Raw genomic sequence first — 14,718 nt, forward strand, 5'->3', positions numbered from 1 at the left:
GATTGCTTCGGCTAGATAAACGCGTTCCGCGTCGAGTTAATGTCAGATATTATTTAAATGAGTTATTAGTGGAACTGGCTCCCGAGACGGTTCTTGAACTTTCGTAGATTTATATTTGGTTCGTTCTTCCCGCTACTTTATTCACGTTTCATCGTATCATGGTTAACATTTTGAAGTTATGGTAGTTTCTCGATCTGTTTTTCATCGTCGAAGTTATGGATTTTTCGATTTAAGAATTTCAGAATTTCTGAATTTTCTAATTTTTTTATTTTTAAGTTGGCAATTTCTTTAAACTGCCAGTTCTCAAATTTTCGAATTTTCGAGTGCCCCAATTTTTTAATTTTTAAGTTTCGAGTTCTCAAATTTGCAAACTTTTGAGTTTTCGAATTTTGTAATTTTTAGGTTATTAAATTCATTAAGCTACGAGTTCTTCAAATTGCGAATTTTCAAGTTCTCGTATTTTTTAATTTTTAAGTTTCGAGTTCTCAAGTTTGCGAATTTTCAAGTTTTCAAATGTAAAAATTTCCCAGCTCTCATATTTTTTAAGTTCCGAGACCTCAAATTTTCGGATTTTCAAGTTCTCAAATTTTTAGATATTCCTGCTTTCAAATTTTGTAATTTTCGAGTTCTCAAGTTTGCAATCTTTTGAAATTTCGAGCTCACAAATTACTAAATCATTTGGTTCCCAAATCTTTTAATTTTCCATTTCTCAAATATTCGAATTCTTTAACTTTTATGTCTTTAAATATTCAAATTTTCGAATTTTTAAACTTCCAAACTATCGAATTTCGGCTAATTATTTTTCCAGCTTCTCTAATCTTTATCATTTCCAATTTCCTTCTAATTTTCTACATTTTAACCAATCGAAATTAATTATCGAAATTAATTAAATTTTCAAATGAACGATATCCCCTTAACAAAAATTCCACAGGTTAACAAATTTTCCTGCAAAAGTCGCACCGTATACTCCATCCAAAAAGCCATCTATCGATGAAGCGTGATACTCAATTTGCGTTTCCTCCTTTGCCTTTTTTTTTTTTTTCCACACGTTATAGTTTTATCAAATTTCATGCGGCGTGTACCTTTTTCCCCAAATATTTCCCTGTTTGATCAAGGAATGGAGTCTCTCGCCAAACACGTGAGCGAGACAGACATAGATCGAGTGGTGGGGGTGAAAAAATCGGCGGACAAATATTCCAACGTTTTTTATAATATGTTGACCATCATATCCGTTGGCTCGGCCAATTTTCCCAGAGAAATTGTTTACGTCCGATCGATCCGAGAACTGGTGTCCTTTCTCCTTCCCTTGTTGATGGCGGCTGGCACAAAAATGCATCGCGAGCAAATTTTCCAGCGAATCTCTTCGTTCTCTACAGTTATCTCCACTGAATTATCTAACCTCCAATTCCACGTAATCAATCGATCATATTTCGCATACCTAGACCATGTATCCAACACAAATTATCAAACATCAGACGTCCCTGTTCCACGTCCTCGAGCTCATTCACTTTCAAATCCGAAATTGAACTTCGTTTTCATAGATATACAATTTTCGACATACTTTGTGTGTCTTGTGTGTTTTATAGTAATTGATGGGTACCAGAAATATATTTTATGTAATTTAATCAGCGGAAATTGAAGCATTTTTCGTTACATTGACCCTTTCACGAACGAACGGCTGAACTCACTAGCGCCACCACGGCCCATATCTCCAATAAGCCTGATGTAAATATTCGATACGTATCGTTGATTTATTTTCTGATTTTTCTAATTTTACTACGTGGATAATACTGTTTGCACAGTATTTCTCGTGTCGGTATTCGTGAAAGGATTAATACTAAATTTTTGACATGCTAATACTGAACTTAACATGCTCAAAATGACCGTTTCCAAAGTTTAGATTAAAAATTTCGCATTTTATTTTAATTGGTAACTGTCAAACGTCTCTTATGATCTTTTCTGACACTCTTGAATCCCTTGGCATATCTTTTTATGTTCATGCACACCATGCACTCATATACACTGCCAAGTGTCAAAAAATTCCACGTGCTTCCTAGGAACTCAGTCATTCTTCTCGCTCCACTGATGTTCCAGCCTAAACATCCTCTCGATCCACTATCGCACCGTTTCAAACGCTCATCCATCGTGCTGACAGGCACTCGGTCCACTCACCAACACCACGATACCTCCAAAAATGGACGATTTCCGCTCACCGAAACATATATTTCTGGTACCCACGAAGCACGACGAGAATAAACAATGAAACAGAAGTCAGCCAAGTCCGAAATAAGACGCGAGTCTTCATCGAACGGATCCTCGAGTACCGTCTGTCAGACAGCCGTCGATTAAACCCGGTCCGCTTGATTTTCTGCTTTCAGTCGTCGCGAAACCGTAGCTCGAGGGGTGGAGAAGGTGGCGAGGTGGATAAGAGAGCCGTGTATTCTTGGAGCGGAGTTCCTCAGTGGGTCGGAGGGGCTAAAGAAAGGCGGCAGAATGGGCGAGAGGTATCAGCAGCAACAGCGGCTGCCGCTGCTCCGTTCGTACAACAACGTGCACAAGTCCTTCGTTAGGTTCATCAACAAGACGCTGCACAACGTGATCCTCTACTGGATGGATTACCAGGGCCAGGCTGTCAGCTATGGTGTGCTAGCGCCTGACGATTGCCGGCTTATCGACACCTTCGACAAGCACCCGTGGGTCTTCGTTGACCAGGAGACCGGAGACAGGTAGGACTCCTCGACGCTCCTCGAGGACTCTGCGTGACCTCTAGATGTCCCTCGGATCCTCCCAGAAACCCCAGCAGCTCAGTTTTTCCTTCCTTCGTTACGTTCGACCAATGGGGTTTGTTGCTTCACTCCGTCCCGTTTCCTTGCTGAGCTAGTCGAATTGTTAGGGTACTTTCGAAGCTGGCACCGGATGATCCTGCATTGACGTCGAACGAAGAGAGAGAGTTGATCCAGAAGAGCGTTTCATCCTCATCCGAACAGAGATTTTAATCCTACGAAGGTTCTAGGTATATTCATCTTTGGTCATCATTGGTGCTAAGGGTCTAACAGCATGAGTAGCTTGGTGCAGGTTTTGGTTGGTTGCAAAGACTATGGGGAATGAGCAGCGTGTTTTGGAACATTTTCTGGTAGCTTTACTCGTTCTTCCAGTAGTCATATTTATTTCACTTGCTCTAGTATCGGAAGAAACGAATTGGTAGCTTGCCTGCTCGCCTATCTTGCTTAATTTACTAACAGTACTAGGGATCATGTGGATCGTGTCTGAGAATGTGTACCTATGATCCACTATAACAAAATGTATCTAGGAGATCGTTTTTGTGGGGATTGACTTAAGATAGTATCGTTGGCTTCTTAATAGAATACAATAAGCTTATAAATAGAATGACAGCGGCTGGCTATGAAACGAGATAGATTCGCTATGAGCACGTTCTTCTGATCTTTCTTAAACTGACTCTTATAAACTGACTTTAGACTTTAACACACTGTCTTTGACTAACTTAGACTGAACTGTTAGACTGACTTGGACTTCTTGCACACTGCCTTTTACTGACAACTCTTAGACTGAAAACAGACTTGGACTCTTGGATTCTTCGAGACTGACTGATGGACTGTCTTAAAATGAACTGTTAGACTAACTTGGACTGACTTGCACACACTGTTCTGCCCTCTTTCATACCCAAGCTTTCTTTCTCAATCATGCCCTTTGCACTTCAACCACTCTGGAGGTATCCCTGAACCTTCACTCGACTCTATCACAAATATTCTTTGCAGTCAATCCTCGTGCACGTGGTCACTTTCGTTCTAAACCCAAACACTCTTGACATTCTTTCAGAACCATACTCATTCCAATCCTATATGTATGCGTACTCTAGTGTATTGACCCATAGATAAGCAGATGTCGCAACTGGGTGGCATCAATTATCGACGGAGACTTGCAGTCTCCAGCTTTGCCTGCAGCTCTAACGCACAAGTTCGTCACTCCTGTCTTTTAGGGTCTACCTTCCCCCATCTCTGTACTAGATTTGGCCAATTTTCACCACTTCGACGAATCCGTAGGAAGATCCAACTCTTCGGAACCATCAGAGTTTCCCCAGGATCTCTGATCCCAGACTCCGAACTCTTTCTTCGTTCGACGTTACAGCAGTCGACCTCTGGTTCGAGTCTGACCAGACCTCGAGTGCGAGAAGCAGCACAGGCTGGACGATGAGGGCACGTTTTGCAGGTACGTGGCGAACCAGAGGGACGTGTTCTTCCCGGATCCTTGGTTCGGCAAGAATCGCAGCCTTGAGCACAGCGAGACACCTGTGAAATACGAAAGGACGGACGTGTACATCACTCTGCCGGTTTACACTCTGCGCGACCTGTCTCTGAGGGCCATCAGGCAGTGTCTGACGCACGATCAACAGGCATTTCAGCTCGAAATCCCGAGAAGCCTTCAGCTCGAGCTGGCGGACATGCTGCCGCAGAACAAGGAGAGCGAGGACGCTCAGAAATCGTAGCGATCGATGCCACCGACTTAGAGGGTAACGCCGTGTCTCTCCTGATTCCTGGATCCTCCCTCCTTGTGTCCAGGTGACTCGAGTTTGAAAGATTCTGCCAGTAGAGCGGGCGGCTGTCGGGGATTCGCGGGGAAAGCGTTTTCCGGTCTATTGGCTTTCAAGAGGAACTTACTTCGGATTTTCGGGGTTGCCGTGACACAGCTTCAGGAAATTGGACTTCGAGGCTTCTGAATGGGAAGTGGGATATCTCGCCATCGTTTTTCCAGGGTTTTTTGGCAACGGGTGTGGCCTCCACATGCCGACTACCGGGTCACAGGGTTTCCGAGGCTGACAGAAATGGCGGAAGCTGGGTCTTAGGGTCTCTGTCGCTGATCGACCAGTGTGATCCTGGGTAACTGATCGACCAATCGATTATCCGAGGATGTGGTTACTGGGGATATGTTCTTCGAACAGATTAAGGCTTCCATTTGAATATTTCGGGATTATTCGAGCTTCTTTTTGGGAACGACTCTTGTCAAATTTTTAGAATTTTTAGAGCATCGTGGGCTGGATTTTAGCTGTGATAAGAAATTAATATTTTGGAAAATAATTGTATTTTGAGTAACTGCCGAAATTTTTATTTTACATTTCATTTTGAAATTGGATACCAAGTAGAGGGATAATAATGATCGAATTACGCAGAGAAGAATATAATTCATGGTTCTTTTCAAAAACGATCCTTGTCAAGTTTTTGGATTTTTTAATACACCGTGGACTGGATTTCAGCTGTGATAAAAAATTAATATTTTGGAAAATAATGCATTATGAATTTTGTACATTTCTATATATTTTGAATAACTGCCGAAATTTTTATTTTATATTTCATTTTGAAATTGGATACCAAGTAGAGGGATAATAATGATCAAATTCCGCAGAGAAGAATACAATTCATGGTTCTTTTCAAAAACGACTGTTGTCAAATTTTTGGAATTTTTAAAACATCGTGGGCTGGATTTTTAGTTGCAATGAGAAATTATTATTTTGGAAACTAATGCATTAACAATATTTTACATTTTTACATATCTTTATTAATTTGCCGAAATTTAAAATATATATTTTATTTTGAGGTTAGACACCAAGTTAAGAAGATAATAAGCTATCTTCGATTTATTTTTATAAAAGTGATGAATTTTCTTTGTACTATAATTTAGAATGTATATTATTTTACGATAATATGACCCTTGCCTTTGTTAAATATCTTATTAAAAATTTTTTAAATTCATGAGAATCATTTTTGTTGAAACGAGTATAGTGTATACGATCAATTTTTTAAAGAAAAATTGGAAAATTACGTATCACTGCAATCATCCCTTATTACACTTAATCGATTGACATTCTGTTTTCAATAATTGACAACCCAATTCAATTCGTGTCTTAATAATTCTAATAATTCCCAGATTTAATTATCAGAACCTCAATTTTCCGTAAGATGCACCATCACTATAGTATACCTCCTTTTATCCACCCTTTTCCCGATATTTTTCTTCCTCTTCCCTTTTCAAATTTTTATTTGAAAATAGAAATTCGCTTCGACGTAAATCCCCGTTACTCGCTTCGCAAAATACCTTAAATTACAAAATTAATAGAACAAAAGACACGATTAAACCCGGTCGATAATGCAGATTTCTAATTCCAAAATACATCGAAAATTCGATAAAATACAACACTGGAGACTATTTACGAGCGTATGTGCTGAAATCAAAGGGCCATAAGAAAATGCTTGGCAGAAACATTTCCAAGAGGAAGTCTCGAATGCCGCGAAATATATATCGCAAATCCGTCGGACAAACGCTCCGTTCGATCGTCACGTCGCCTCGATTCACCGAAAAAGCTACGATAGTTTGCTGAGTTACGTCGCTTTCCTCTCGAAACCGCGATACGCGTACATACCTGTAATATATGTATTTTATCGTTGGAACGTTTCGAGCTTATCGGCTTGCGCCCGAATTCCTCGAGAGCCTGTCCTGTCCGTCTTCCGCCCGTGGACGCGAGAAAAATGGCCGCTTTCAAAAACCTCCAAACGCTCGAGGGGGAAAAAAAGAATGAAAAAAAGAAGAAAAAAAAAATACAAAAAAGCTAGAAAAATTCACTACAAACCGTAACGATCTCTCGCTCCGTCGGTAATGTAGTTCGAACGCTTCATATTTCGGCCATTTTTATTTTTCCGATAATTTCATTCCTCTTCTTTGACGATCGGTTACGCGTCCAAGGAAGTTTCGATTTGTCAGATACATCGAAGCTGTTGAAACCGTGTGAAGAAGCAGTGGAATACTTGATTTAATGAGAATTGACAAGCTAGACGTGATTTCGACGCACTTGCACCGCGAGTTGCCATTTTTATCGCCGTTACTGGCTGTTGGGGATCGCTCCGACGATTATGCTAATAAATCGCGATGGAAATTCGGGGCTAATTACGATTCTGTTCGATTCCATGCGGGGATGATTGTGTTCCATCGATTACGAGGATGTCGAAGGCTCTCGGGGCGACCGGGAAACATTTCGCACTTTCATTCGCGATCCTTTCATTGGAATTTTGTAACGAGATCGGTAGATCGAAGGTGGATTGCTGATGGACGTTATCTTGAACGATCAACTTCGTTGTCATGGATTTTAATTTTACCAGACACAGGTATATTTTCTCGTGTTTCTTTTATTTCTATTTCGGAATCGTGTTCTATCGGTCGAAACGTTGGTACTCTTTGAGAATCTCTGCCTCCGACGAGGCGCACAACGGCAGTCTCTGGTTAACTCGATGTACGTTACCTGACTTGTAATTATATTTACTTGTGAATTCTTGTGGTGATTAAACAGCATGAGAAAACTAGCCATTTATTTTTTTCCGCGACGTTTTCTCGCGGAGATCAACCTGTTTACCGATCCATTGCTCGATCCTTTTGTCCCGTCATTGCATAATTTTATTACGATGTTTTCGTGCTTAATTTTCATTGTGAGGCTCAGAATATTAGTTAAATTGCAAGATTATGTCGGTAAAATTGGAAAGTAATTCGTAGATATACGCGATATTTATGTTAATAGACGTTTGTTGTAGATATAGACCGTGGTGGCGCTAGTGAGTTAAGTGGCAAATCGCCTAGAGAAACGCGGCCTAGTAAAAGAGTTAAATGGCAGTAATAATTAATTCTATTCATCGTTTCTATTCATTGTTTGATACTTTTATATTCATTATTTCACTGGCAGTGGAGAAAAGAATTTCCGCGATTAATTTTCGTTGTGGGACTTAGAATATTATTCAAATTGTAAGATTATGTCGGTAAAGTTGGAAAATAATTCAAGGATATACGCGATATTTACGTTGATAAACGTTTGTTGTAGATATAGGCAGTGGTGGCGCTAGTGAGTTAAGTGGCAAATCGCCTAGAGAAACGCGGCCTAGTAAAAGGGTTAAATGGCAATAATAATTAATTCTATTCATCGTTTCTATTCATTGTTTGATCCTTTTATTGTCATTATTTCACTGACAGAGGAAAAAAGAATTAAAATTTAGAAATATCTTTTCGCGAATATCGGAACAATGTCGCACGAGATAAAAGACAGGAATAATTTCTGTTCTCCGAAATTAAAAAGAAGCCTATCTCAGCCGCGATGTAACAAAACACTTCTCCCCTAATTGATTCCACCAACAGACAGTGAAACACCATCAACAATCCCCCGCGACCTCCCCCAGTCGATTCGGCCGTCGGCTTCATAAAAATTCCTCCGGTCTTCGATTTATCACTGTTTCGAACTTTCCCCGCTTGCCCGGATATAAAGAAACCGGGAAGAAAATAGAGGAGCTCGGCTGAAAAATATCCCAACTGCGACGAAGAAAAAGTAACGCCTCCATCGATCGAGTTCGCGCCTCTGCGACTCTTTCTCGCGTGGGGGGAGAGGGGGGGGGGGGCGTGGAAAATTTCGAGGGAAGGTGCGAGAAGAAATTTCAAGGCGAGATTCGTGGCAGGTAGTCGGTAATCCGGCCTCGTTTCCGCAATTCCGTAAGTAGAGTTACGAAGTTATTAAACCGTTCTCCCCCTTTGGCCCGTAATCAAGCATGCGATCCGGCCGGGCTATCCCGGCAACTTTCCTTCGGGATGTTTCCGTCTGCTGAAGTGCATACGTGCGTTGATTAACCATTAGTCGAGTTAAATACACCCTGGCTCGAAACAGGCCGCGATAACGTGCGGCCATCGCGCCGGATAATAGGAGAGCCTCGTTTCTATAGCTCGTGTCGAAGACTGCGTTCGCTCAGGGACGCTACCCCCACCACTCACTGTGCTGGAGGCAGAACGTTACCTGGGATTATGGAGTTTGGAAGGTTGAATAGGTGTTACTCGAGGATTTTAGGTTTTTGGACTATAGGTTTTTGGTTATGGGTAAGGTTAAAAGGGGTTGGATTATGGTGTGAGGGTGGAACCTTCTGTTAATTATTATGGTGCGTATGGGTGTATATTGTGTGGTGTTTGTATGTAGATTTAGCGTTTTGTGTATACTATATTCGTGTTTTACTGATATAGTAATTTAGGTATACTAGTATACTATGTCTATATATATATATATACAATGTGGAATACTGTATTTATATGCATATACTGTAGAATATTGTATCTATATGCATGTAATATCAGGTACTATGTAGAATGTTATATCTTTATATACATGAATTGTAGGACACTGTATTATTATGCATATAATATATAATACTATGTCAATATACATGCAATATAGAATAATATATGTATCATTGTAATACTATATGTGACACTTATATTATTATATTACAATTACTATATGGAATTCTAAGTTACAATTAGTGTAATCAAGGACTATTACAGATTACTATTAGGTACTAGGTAACGAATATTTTTACAGGAAATAGGGAAATTTATGGTATCTACATAGGAATTCATAATTCTGTCTATCGCACTGTACTTTTTTATTAATTAGTGTTATTTTACATCATAAATAAATTATAATCGAAAAGTAAGGTTAAAATGTTAATACGAATAGTCTTGATTGTTCTTTTATTTTTTAAAAACGTAAGGCTCCTTTTATATTCCATCGGGGTTCTCGGGACCAAAAACAAGGGCTCCATTGGCAATCGGTACTCGTTCCGGACGCCACCGCCAGATGGCGGTCACGAGTATCAGAGCCCGGTAAATTCAAACGTAGCTATTGCATCAATTTTTCCATTTCAACAAATTTCGAATGAAACATTAATAGAATCACGTGTGTAATGATAGCAATTACTATAAAACATTATGTATGTCTATATACAACTTATTACTAAGCTGATATAGCTTTACTGTTTAGCTTCTGTGCTGGGACTATAATTATTATTCTGCTATACTTAACTTACTCAAACTATAATTATTATAGACTGACTATAATTTAACAGATCCTAAGAAGGTGTTGGCAAATCAATGCCTCCAAAAAAGGGAGAACTCACGCGAGTCCCAGATGTCCCATTTCCTAATGTCCCAGAACAGAGGCCCCAAGTAGTTTAAGGCTGTATCGCATGGTTGTTTGAAGGTAAACGTACCAAAAAATTTGCGAGCGCAGTCTGGTCGTCTTGATCCCTCAGCTGGACATTGTACGAGGAACAATGGGCCAGGAAGCGAAGAGAATCGCTGATGATGATTCAGACTCGTCTGCGGCCATTTTCGGGGACGATGGTCAATTAAATGCGCGGCAAATGGACTCCGGTTACTACCTCGTTAATCTGGCCCGATCCTAATGGATCTTAAACGCACCGCGAAATGTCACAGAGTGGCGGAAATCTAATGAGCCACCTGCCGGAAGTCTTACGAGCATGATGTTCGGCCATGCCGCGAGATGGCGCTCCCAGCTAGTAGAATATTTCTTTCTGAAACGACCTCTGCGGGTAGAAACGTTTCAAATTAAAATCTTGTTGGAAGAATTCTCTTTTTCTCTTTTCCTTTTTCTTTCTGGTTTCTCTTTTTTCCGCTGTTGGGTTAATGGCGCTTGGAGCAAGTTGGGACACCAGGGACACGTGTTTTACGCGCGTTTAGAGGAGCAATCTGGCAGTGGATGGATCGAGTGGGGGTCACTGGGTTAATGGCACACGATGGTTCATGAAACACGTGTGATGTCGTGAAGATGTACAGATTGCCCTTTTATAACACGGCATCCTATAACACGATTTCGCTATAACATTGTGGATTCATAAATTGCGGGAATCCTCCTATAACACGGCATCCTATAACACGGTTTCATTATAACATTGTGGATTAATAAATTTCGGGAATCCTCTTACAACACGGCATCCTATAACACGGTTTCATTATAACATTGTGGATTCATAAATTTCGGGAATCCTCTTACAACACGGCATCCTATAACACGATTTCACTATAACACGATTCATAAATTGCGGGAATCTTCCTACAACACGGCATCCTATAACACGGTTTCATTATAACATTGTGGATTAATAAATTTCGGGAATCCTCTTACAACACGGCATCCTATAACACGGTTTCATTATAACATTGTGGATTAATAAATTTCGGGAACCCTTCTACAACACGGCATCCTATAACACGGTTTCGCTATAACATTGTGGATTCATAAATTGCGGGAATCCTCCTATAACACGGCATCCTATAACACGGTTTCATTATAACATTGTGGATTAATAAATTTCGGGAACCCTTCTACAACACGGCATCCTATAACACGATTTCGCTATAACATTGTGGATTCATAAATTGCGGGAATCCTCCTATAACACGGCATCCTATAACACGGTTTCATTATAACACGATAAGAAAATTGCAAAAATCTTTGTACAATACTACTTGCCGTCTTTAAAGATACAGTGTTGCAGAAAGGATTTTTGTTTTTTCCTTTTGGTTTTGTGTTGTACGTACATTTATATTTTTAATAAAAATTAAGTTGTTTATTTAGAATTTGAAAAAAAATTGTTTTTAATAATTTTTCGGAACGTAACCCCCCTTTTTGTACTAGCACTGGGTCTCATACAACACAGTTTCACACATCACGGCATTTTCTAGGAATCTATCTACCGTGTTATAGGAGGGTTACCTATATTAGGTTTTTTGGAGGTTTGGTTAAGTTCAGGAATAAGAAACTTTGTTGGGAACATTTGGTATTTAAATTTCGTTGGGCTGTGGAAGGAAATTTTGATAGTTGGAAATTGATTCAGGATTATAGATTCAAAGATGCTTCATAATAGACGATGTAATTTTAAATGATACTTAATATATTTAATAATATTTGTACCATCAATTATATCATCATTATTATAATACACAATTTGGGTTTAATGTTGGATTTATGAACGTAGGAAATTAGGGACTTGAAATTTTGAATAATGAAAATTAAATTCAAAGGGGATTTAATTTTTAAAAATTAGGTGAACATAGTATTTTGTTAAGGGATTGCTATTTATTGTTTGTGATAGAAGATATGTTAGTACGATAGTTTTAATGGAGTAAGGAAAATAAAAGTTCCTCGTGTTGGTCGTTTGCCAAAAATCTGTCACTTTTCCTAGATTTGGAAAATGAAGAAATCTTTTACCCTGTCACGCGTCGAATAGATCTTTAATAGTCCATTTCAACAAGCTCCCGAATCTCAATGCGTCTTCAACAAGATTCTTGGTTCGTACGAAAGTTTTCAGTCCAAAAGAAATTTCAATAGCCGTTTCAAATAAGTAACAATTCTAATTCACTTTTCATCCAATATCGGCTCAAAGTTCTGTAGTAAATAAAAATCTTATCGCCGGTAAATTGCAGAAAAAATATCAAAATGTATAAAGAAATTTTCAATTTTCATTTGTGATAATTTTACAAACATTTTACGAAATATCCGAAATTTCAAATTTGCAATTCCAATCCACATTCTAATCCACATTACCCTAAAATCAACCGCAAATAAGAATCATATCACCAATGAAATCCAATTAAAGAAATTTTCAATTTTCATTTGTGATAATTTCTCAAATATTTTATGAAATATCCAAACATTCAAATTTGTAATTCCAATTCACATTCAATTCCATGTTACCCTAAAATCAACTCAAAATTAAAATCACATCAAAATAAAAATCCTATTACCAACGAAAACCAATTAAAGAAATTTTCAATTTTTATTTGCGATAAGTTTACAAATATTTTACGAAATATCCAAAATTTCAAGTTTGCAATTCCAATCCTCATTCTATTCCATATTACCGTAAAATCAACTGCAAATAAAAATCCTATTACCAATAAAATCTAATTCAAAAAATTTTCATTTTTCGCTGACAATAATTCTCCATAAAATATTTCGCAAAGCACCTTCAAGCCTAGAACATAAAATCCATATCTTCTTATTACGCAACATCACCTCATTACAAATCTTATCACAGATAAATTATCAAAGAAAAAAAAAAAAGAAATTAAAACGCGAATTTCCCAAATTAAAAAATCTTCCAATTTCTAATCAGATAATTTCTCGAAATACCACAAACCCCAGCCTACAATCCTCATCCACTTCTCACGGAACATCACCCTCGAGGAAATCCTAAAACAAATAAAAGTCCCATCAGCGAGGAACAGCGATCGAGGAAAAAAGGAGAAATTCTGCAAAGAAAATTGGAATTTCTTTGTGTTGGGCCACCGAATAAAAGAAGACGAGGAAGAAAGAGAAGATGGGGAGTAAGGAAACACCATGGAAGAATGCTCGCGGTATTCAAACACTCATCGGTTTCACATCGGGCCGAGTGAGGCGCATTGACTCGGCCTCGCGTTTATTTGCACGCGAAAATACGCTTCGTGACTGTTGTCTCTGTGTGTCGTGACTCCGTGCCGCGGAGAGGAGAAAACGCGGAAAATCTGCGGGATCGGGGTCGACGAATCGACGTGGATCTTGTTGCGATTCCTCTTCGACAAAAGAGAAATCACAGGCCTCGAAAGGCGAGCGTTGCAAAACTAGAAGCTGCGGGGTTTCGTCATTGGCAACGCGAATAAGTCGAAAGTTGCTGCGCCTGTGTGGGTGCTTTAAACGCGTGGATGTTGGTAATTGCTCGGGTGTTCCGGAAGTTTCGCCAATTGGACCTCATTAACGTATTACCGTTCTTTGTTTTTCCTCTTCGGCTTTCCTTTGAGCTTTCAACTTTAATCTCGTGAATGCTTTCCCAGGCTTGCCGCCATTTTTCGACTTTCCCCTGACGGTTCTTTGTGCCTGACACACGCGGGCTGTTGGGATTTCTCTGCCCCTTCACGGGACGACGTGGAGTAGAAGCGTCTCTCAATTGTGGAAATATTTTAAGCGAAAATGATTGTAGTTAGCGTTTGTTATGGGATTTTGATATTTGGAGTTGGATTTCTTTCAGTATTGGGCTGTAATATTGAAGTGATTGTTAGTTCAATTAACCATTTAAAGAGGTGTCAATAATATAACATAAAAATTCCAAAATTATATGAAGAAAATTGGAAGATAATTCGACGATAGGTTTATTGGAGATATGGACCGTGGTGGCGCTAGTGAGTTAAAGGGAGCATCGTCTTAAGACTGCTTCTAAATGGGAACTCGTGAAAGGCTTTATATAATCAAAATTAGACAGTTATTGAATGTCAATCTAATTAAAAATTCGACTATTTTGGAGAATATTTTGAATACGTGGATATTAATAATTAATTTGCTTATTTGTAATTAATTAAATCCACAAAATAAAGAGTTAGGTTTCAATAAAGTGCTTTGAACAAATGGGGTTCATAATTGACTTATAATGCTCTGGAAACATTCAATATTTTGGAAAGTGGCTATAATAATTATTTTTAATTTATAATATACCATATTTATTTATGATATAATATACCTGACACAATACTGCGTTTTTCCATACTCATAATCTAAAAGTATCTTGGATACTGTAAAAATGAAATTATATAAAACTTTATATATAAAAATTTCGTTTGGGAATTTAATCCACCAGTCATATAATTTTATTCTATTTGATCGTGATTTTATTATTACAGTTTATCACTATGCCATCTTTATTTATGATATAATATACCTGATACAATACTGCGTTTTTCCATACCAATAATCTAAAAGTAGCTTGGATACTGTAAAAATGAAATTATATAAAACTTTATATATAAAAATTTCGTTTCGAAATTTAATCCACCAGTCATATAATTTTATTCTATTTG

The 14,718-nt window shown here is 38.5% G+C and overlaps 1 protein-coding gene across 1 annotated transcript in view; it reads left to right on the forward strand.

The window, feature by feature from the left end:
* LOC108550591 (von Hippel-Lindau disease tumor suppressor) overlaps nucleotides 1-5,254 on the forward strand; it is a 138,837-nt gene extending 133,583 nt beyond the window's left edge. Inside the window, exons 2-3 of the mRNA XM_017904358.1 lie at nucleotides 2,379-2,726; nucleotides 4,228-5,254. Of these exons, the coding sequence (XP_017759847.1) occupies nucleotides 2,494-2,726; nucleotides 4,228-4,504 (510 nt within the window). The 5' untranslated portion in view covers nucleotides 2,379-2,493 and the 3' untranslated portion in view covers nucleotides 4,505-5,254. The remainder of the gene's footprint in view (nucleotides 1-2,378; nucleotides 2,727-4,227) is intronic.
* Nucleotides 5,255-14,718: the final 9,464 nt, after the last annotated feature.

The sequence above is a fragment of the Eufriesea mexicana genome, unplaced genomic scaffold, assembly GCF_001483705.2.
Source record: "Eufriesea mexicana isolate 0111107269 unplaced genomic scaffold, ASM148370v2 scaffold474474846, whole genome shotgun sequence".
In the NCBI taxonomy this organism is placed as follows: Eukaryota; Metazoa; Arthropoda; class Insecta; order Hymenoptera; family Apidae; genus Eufriesea; species Eufriesea mexicana.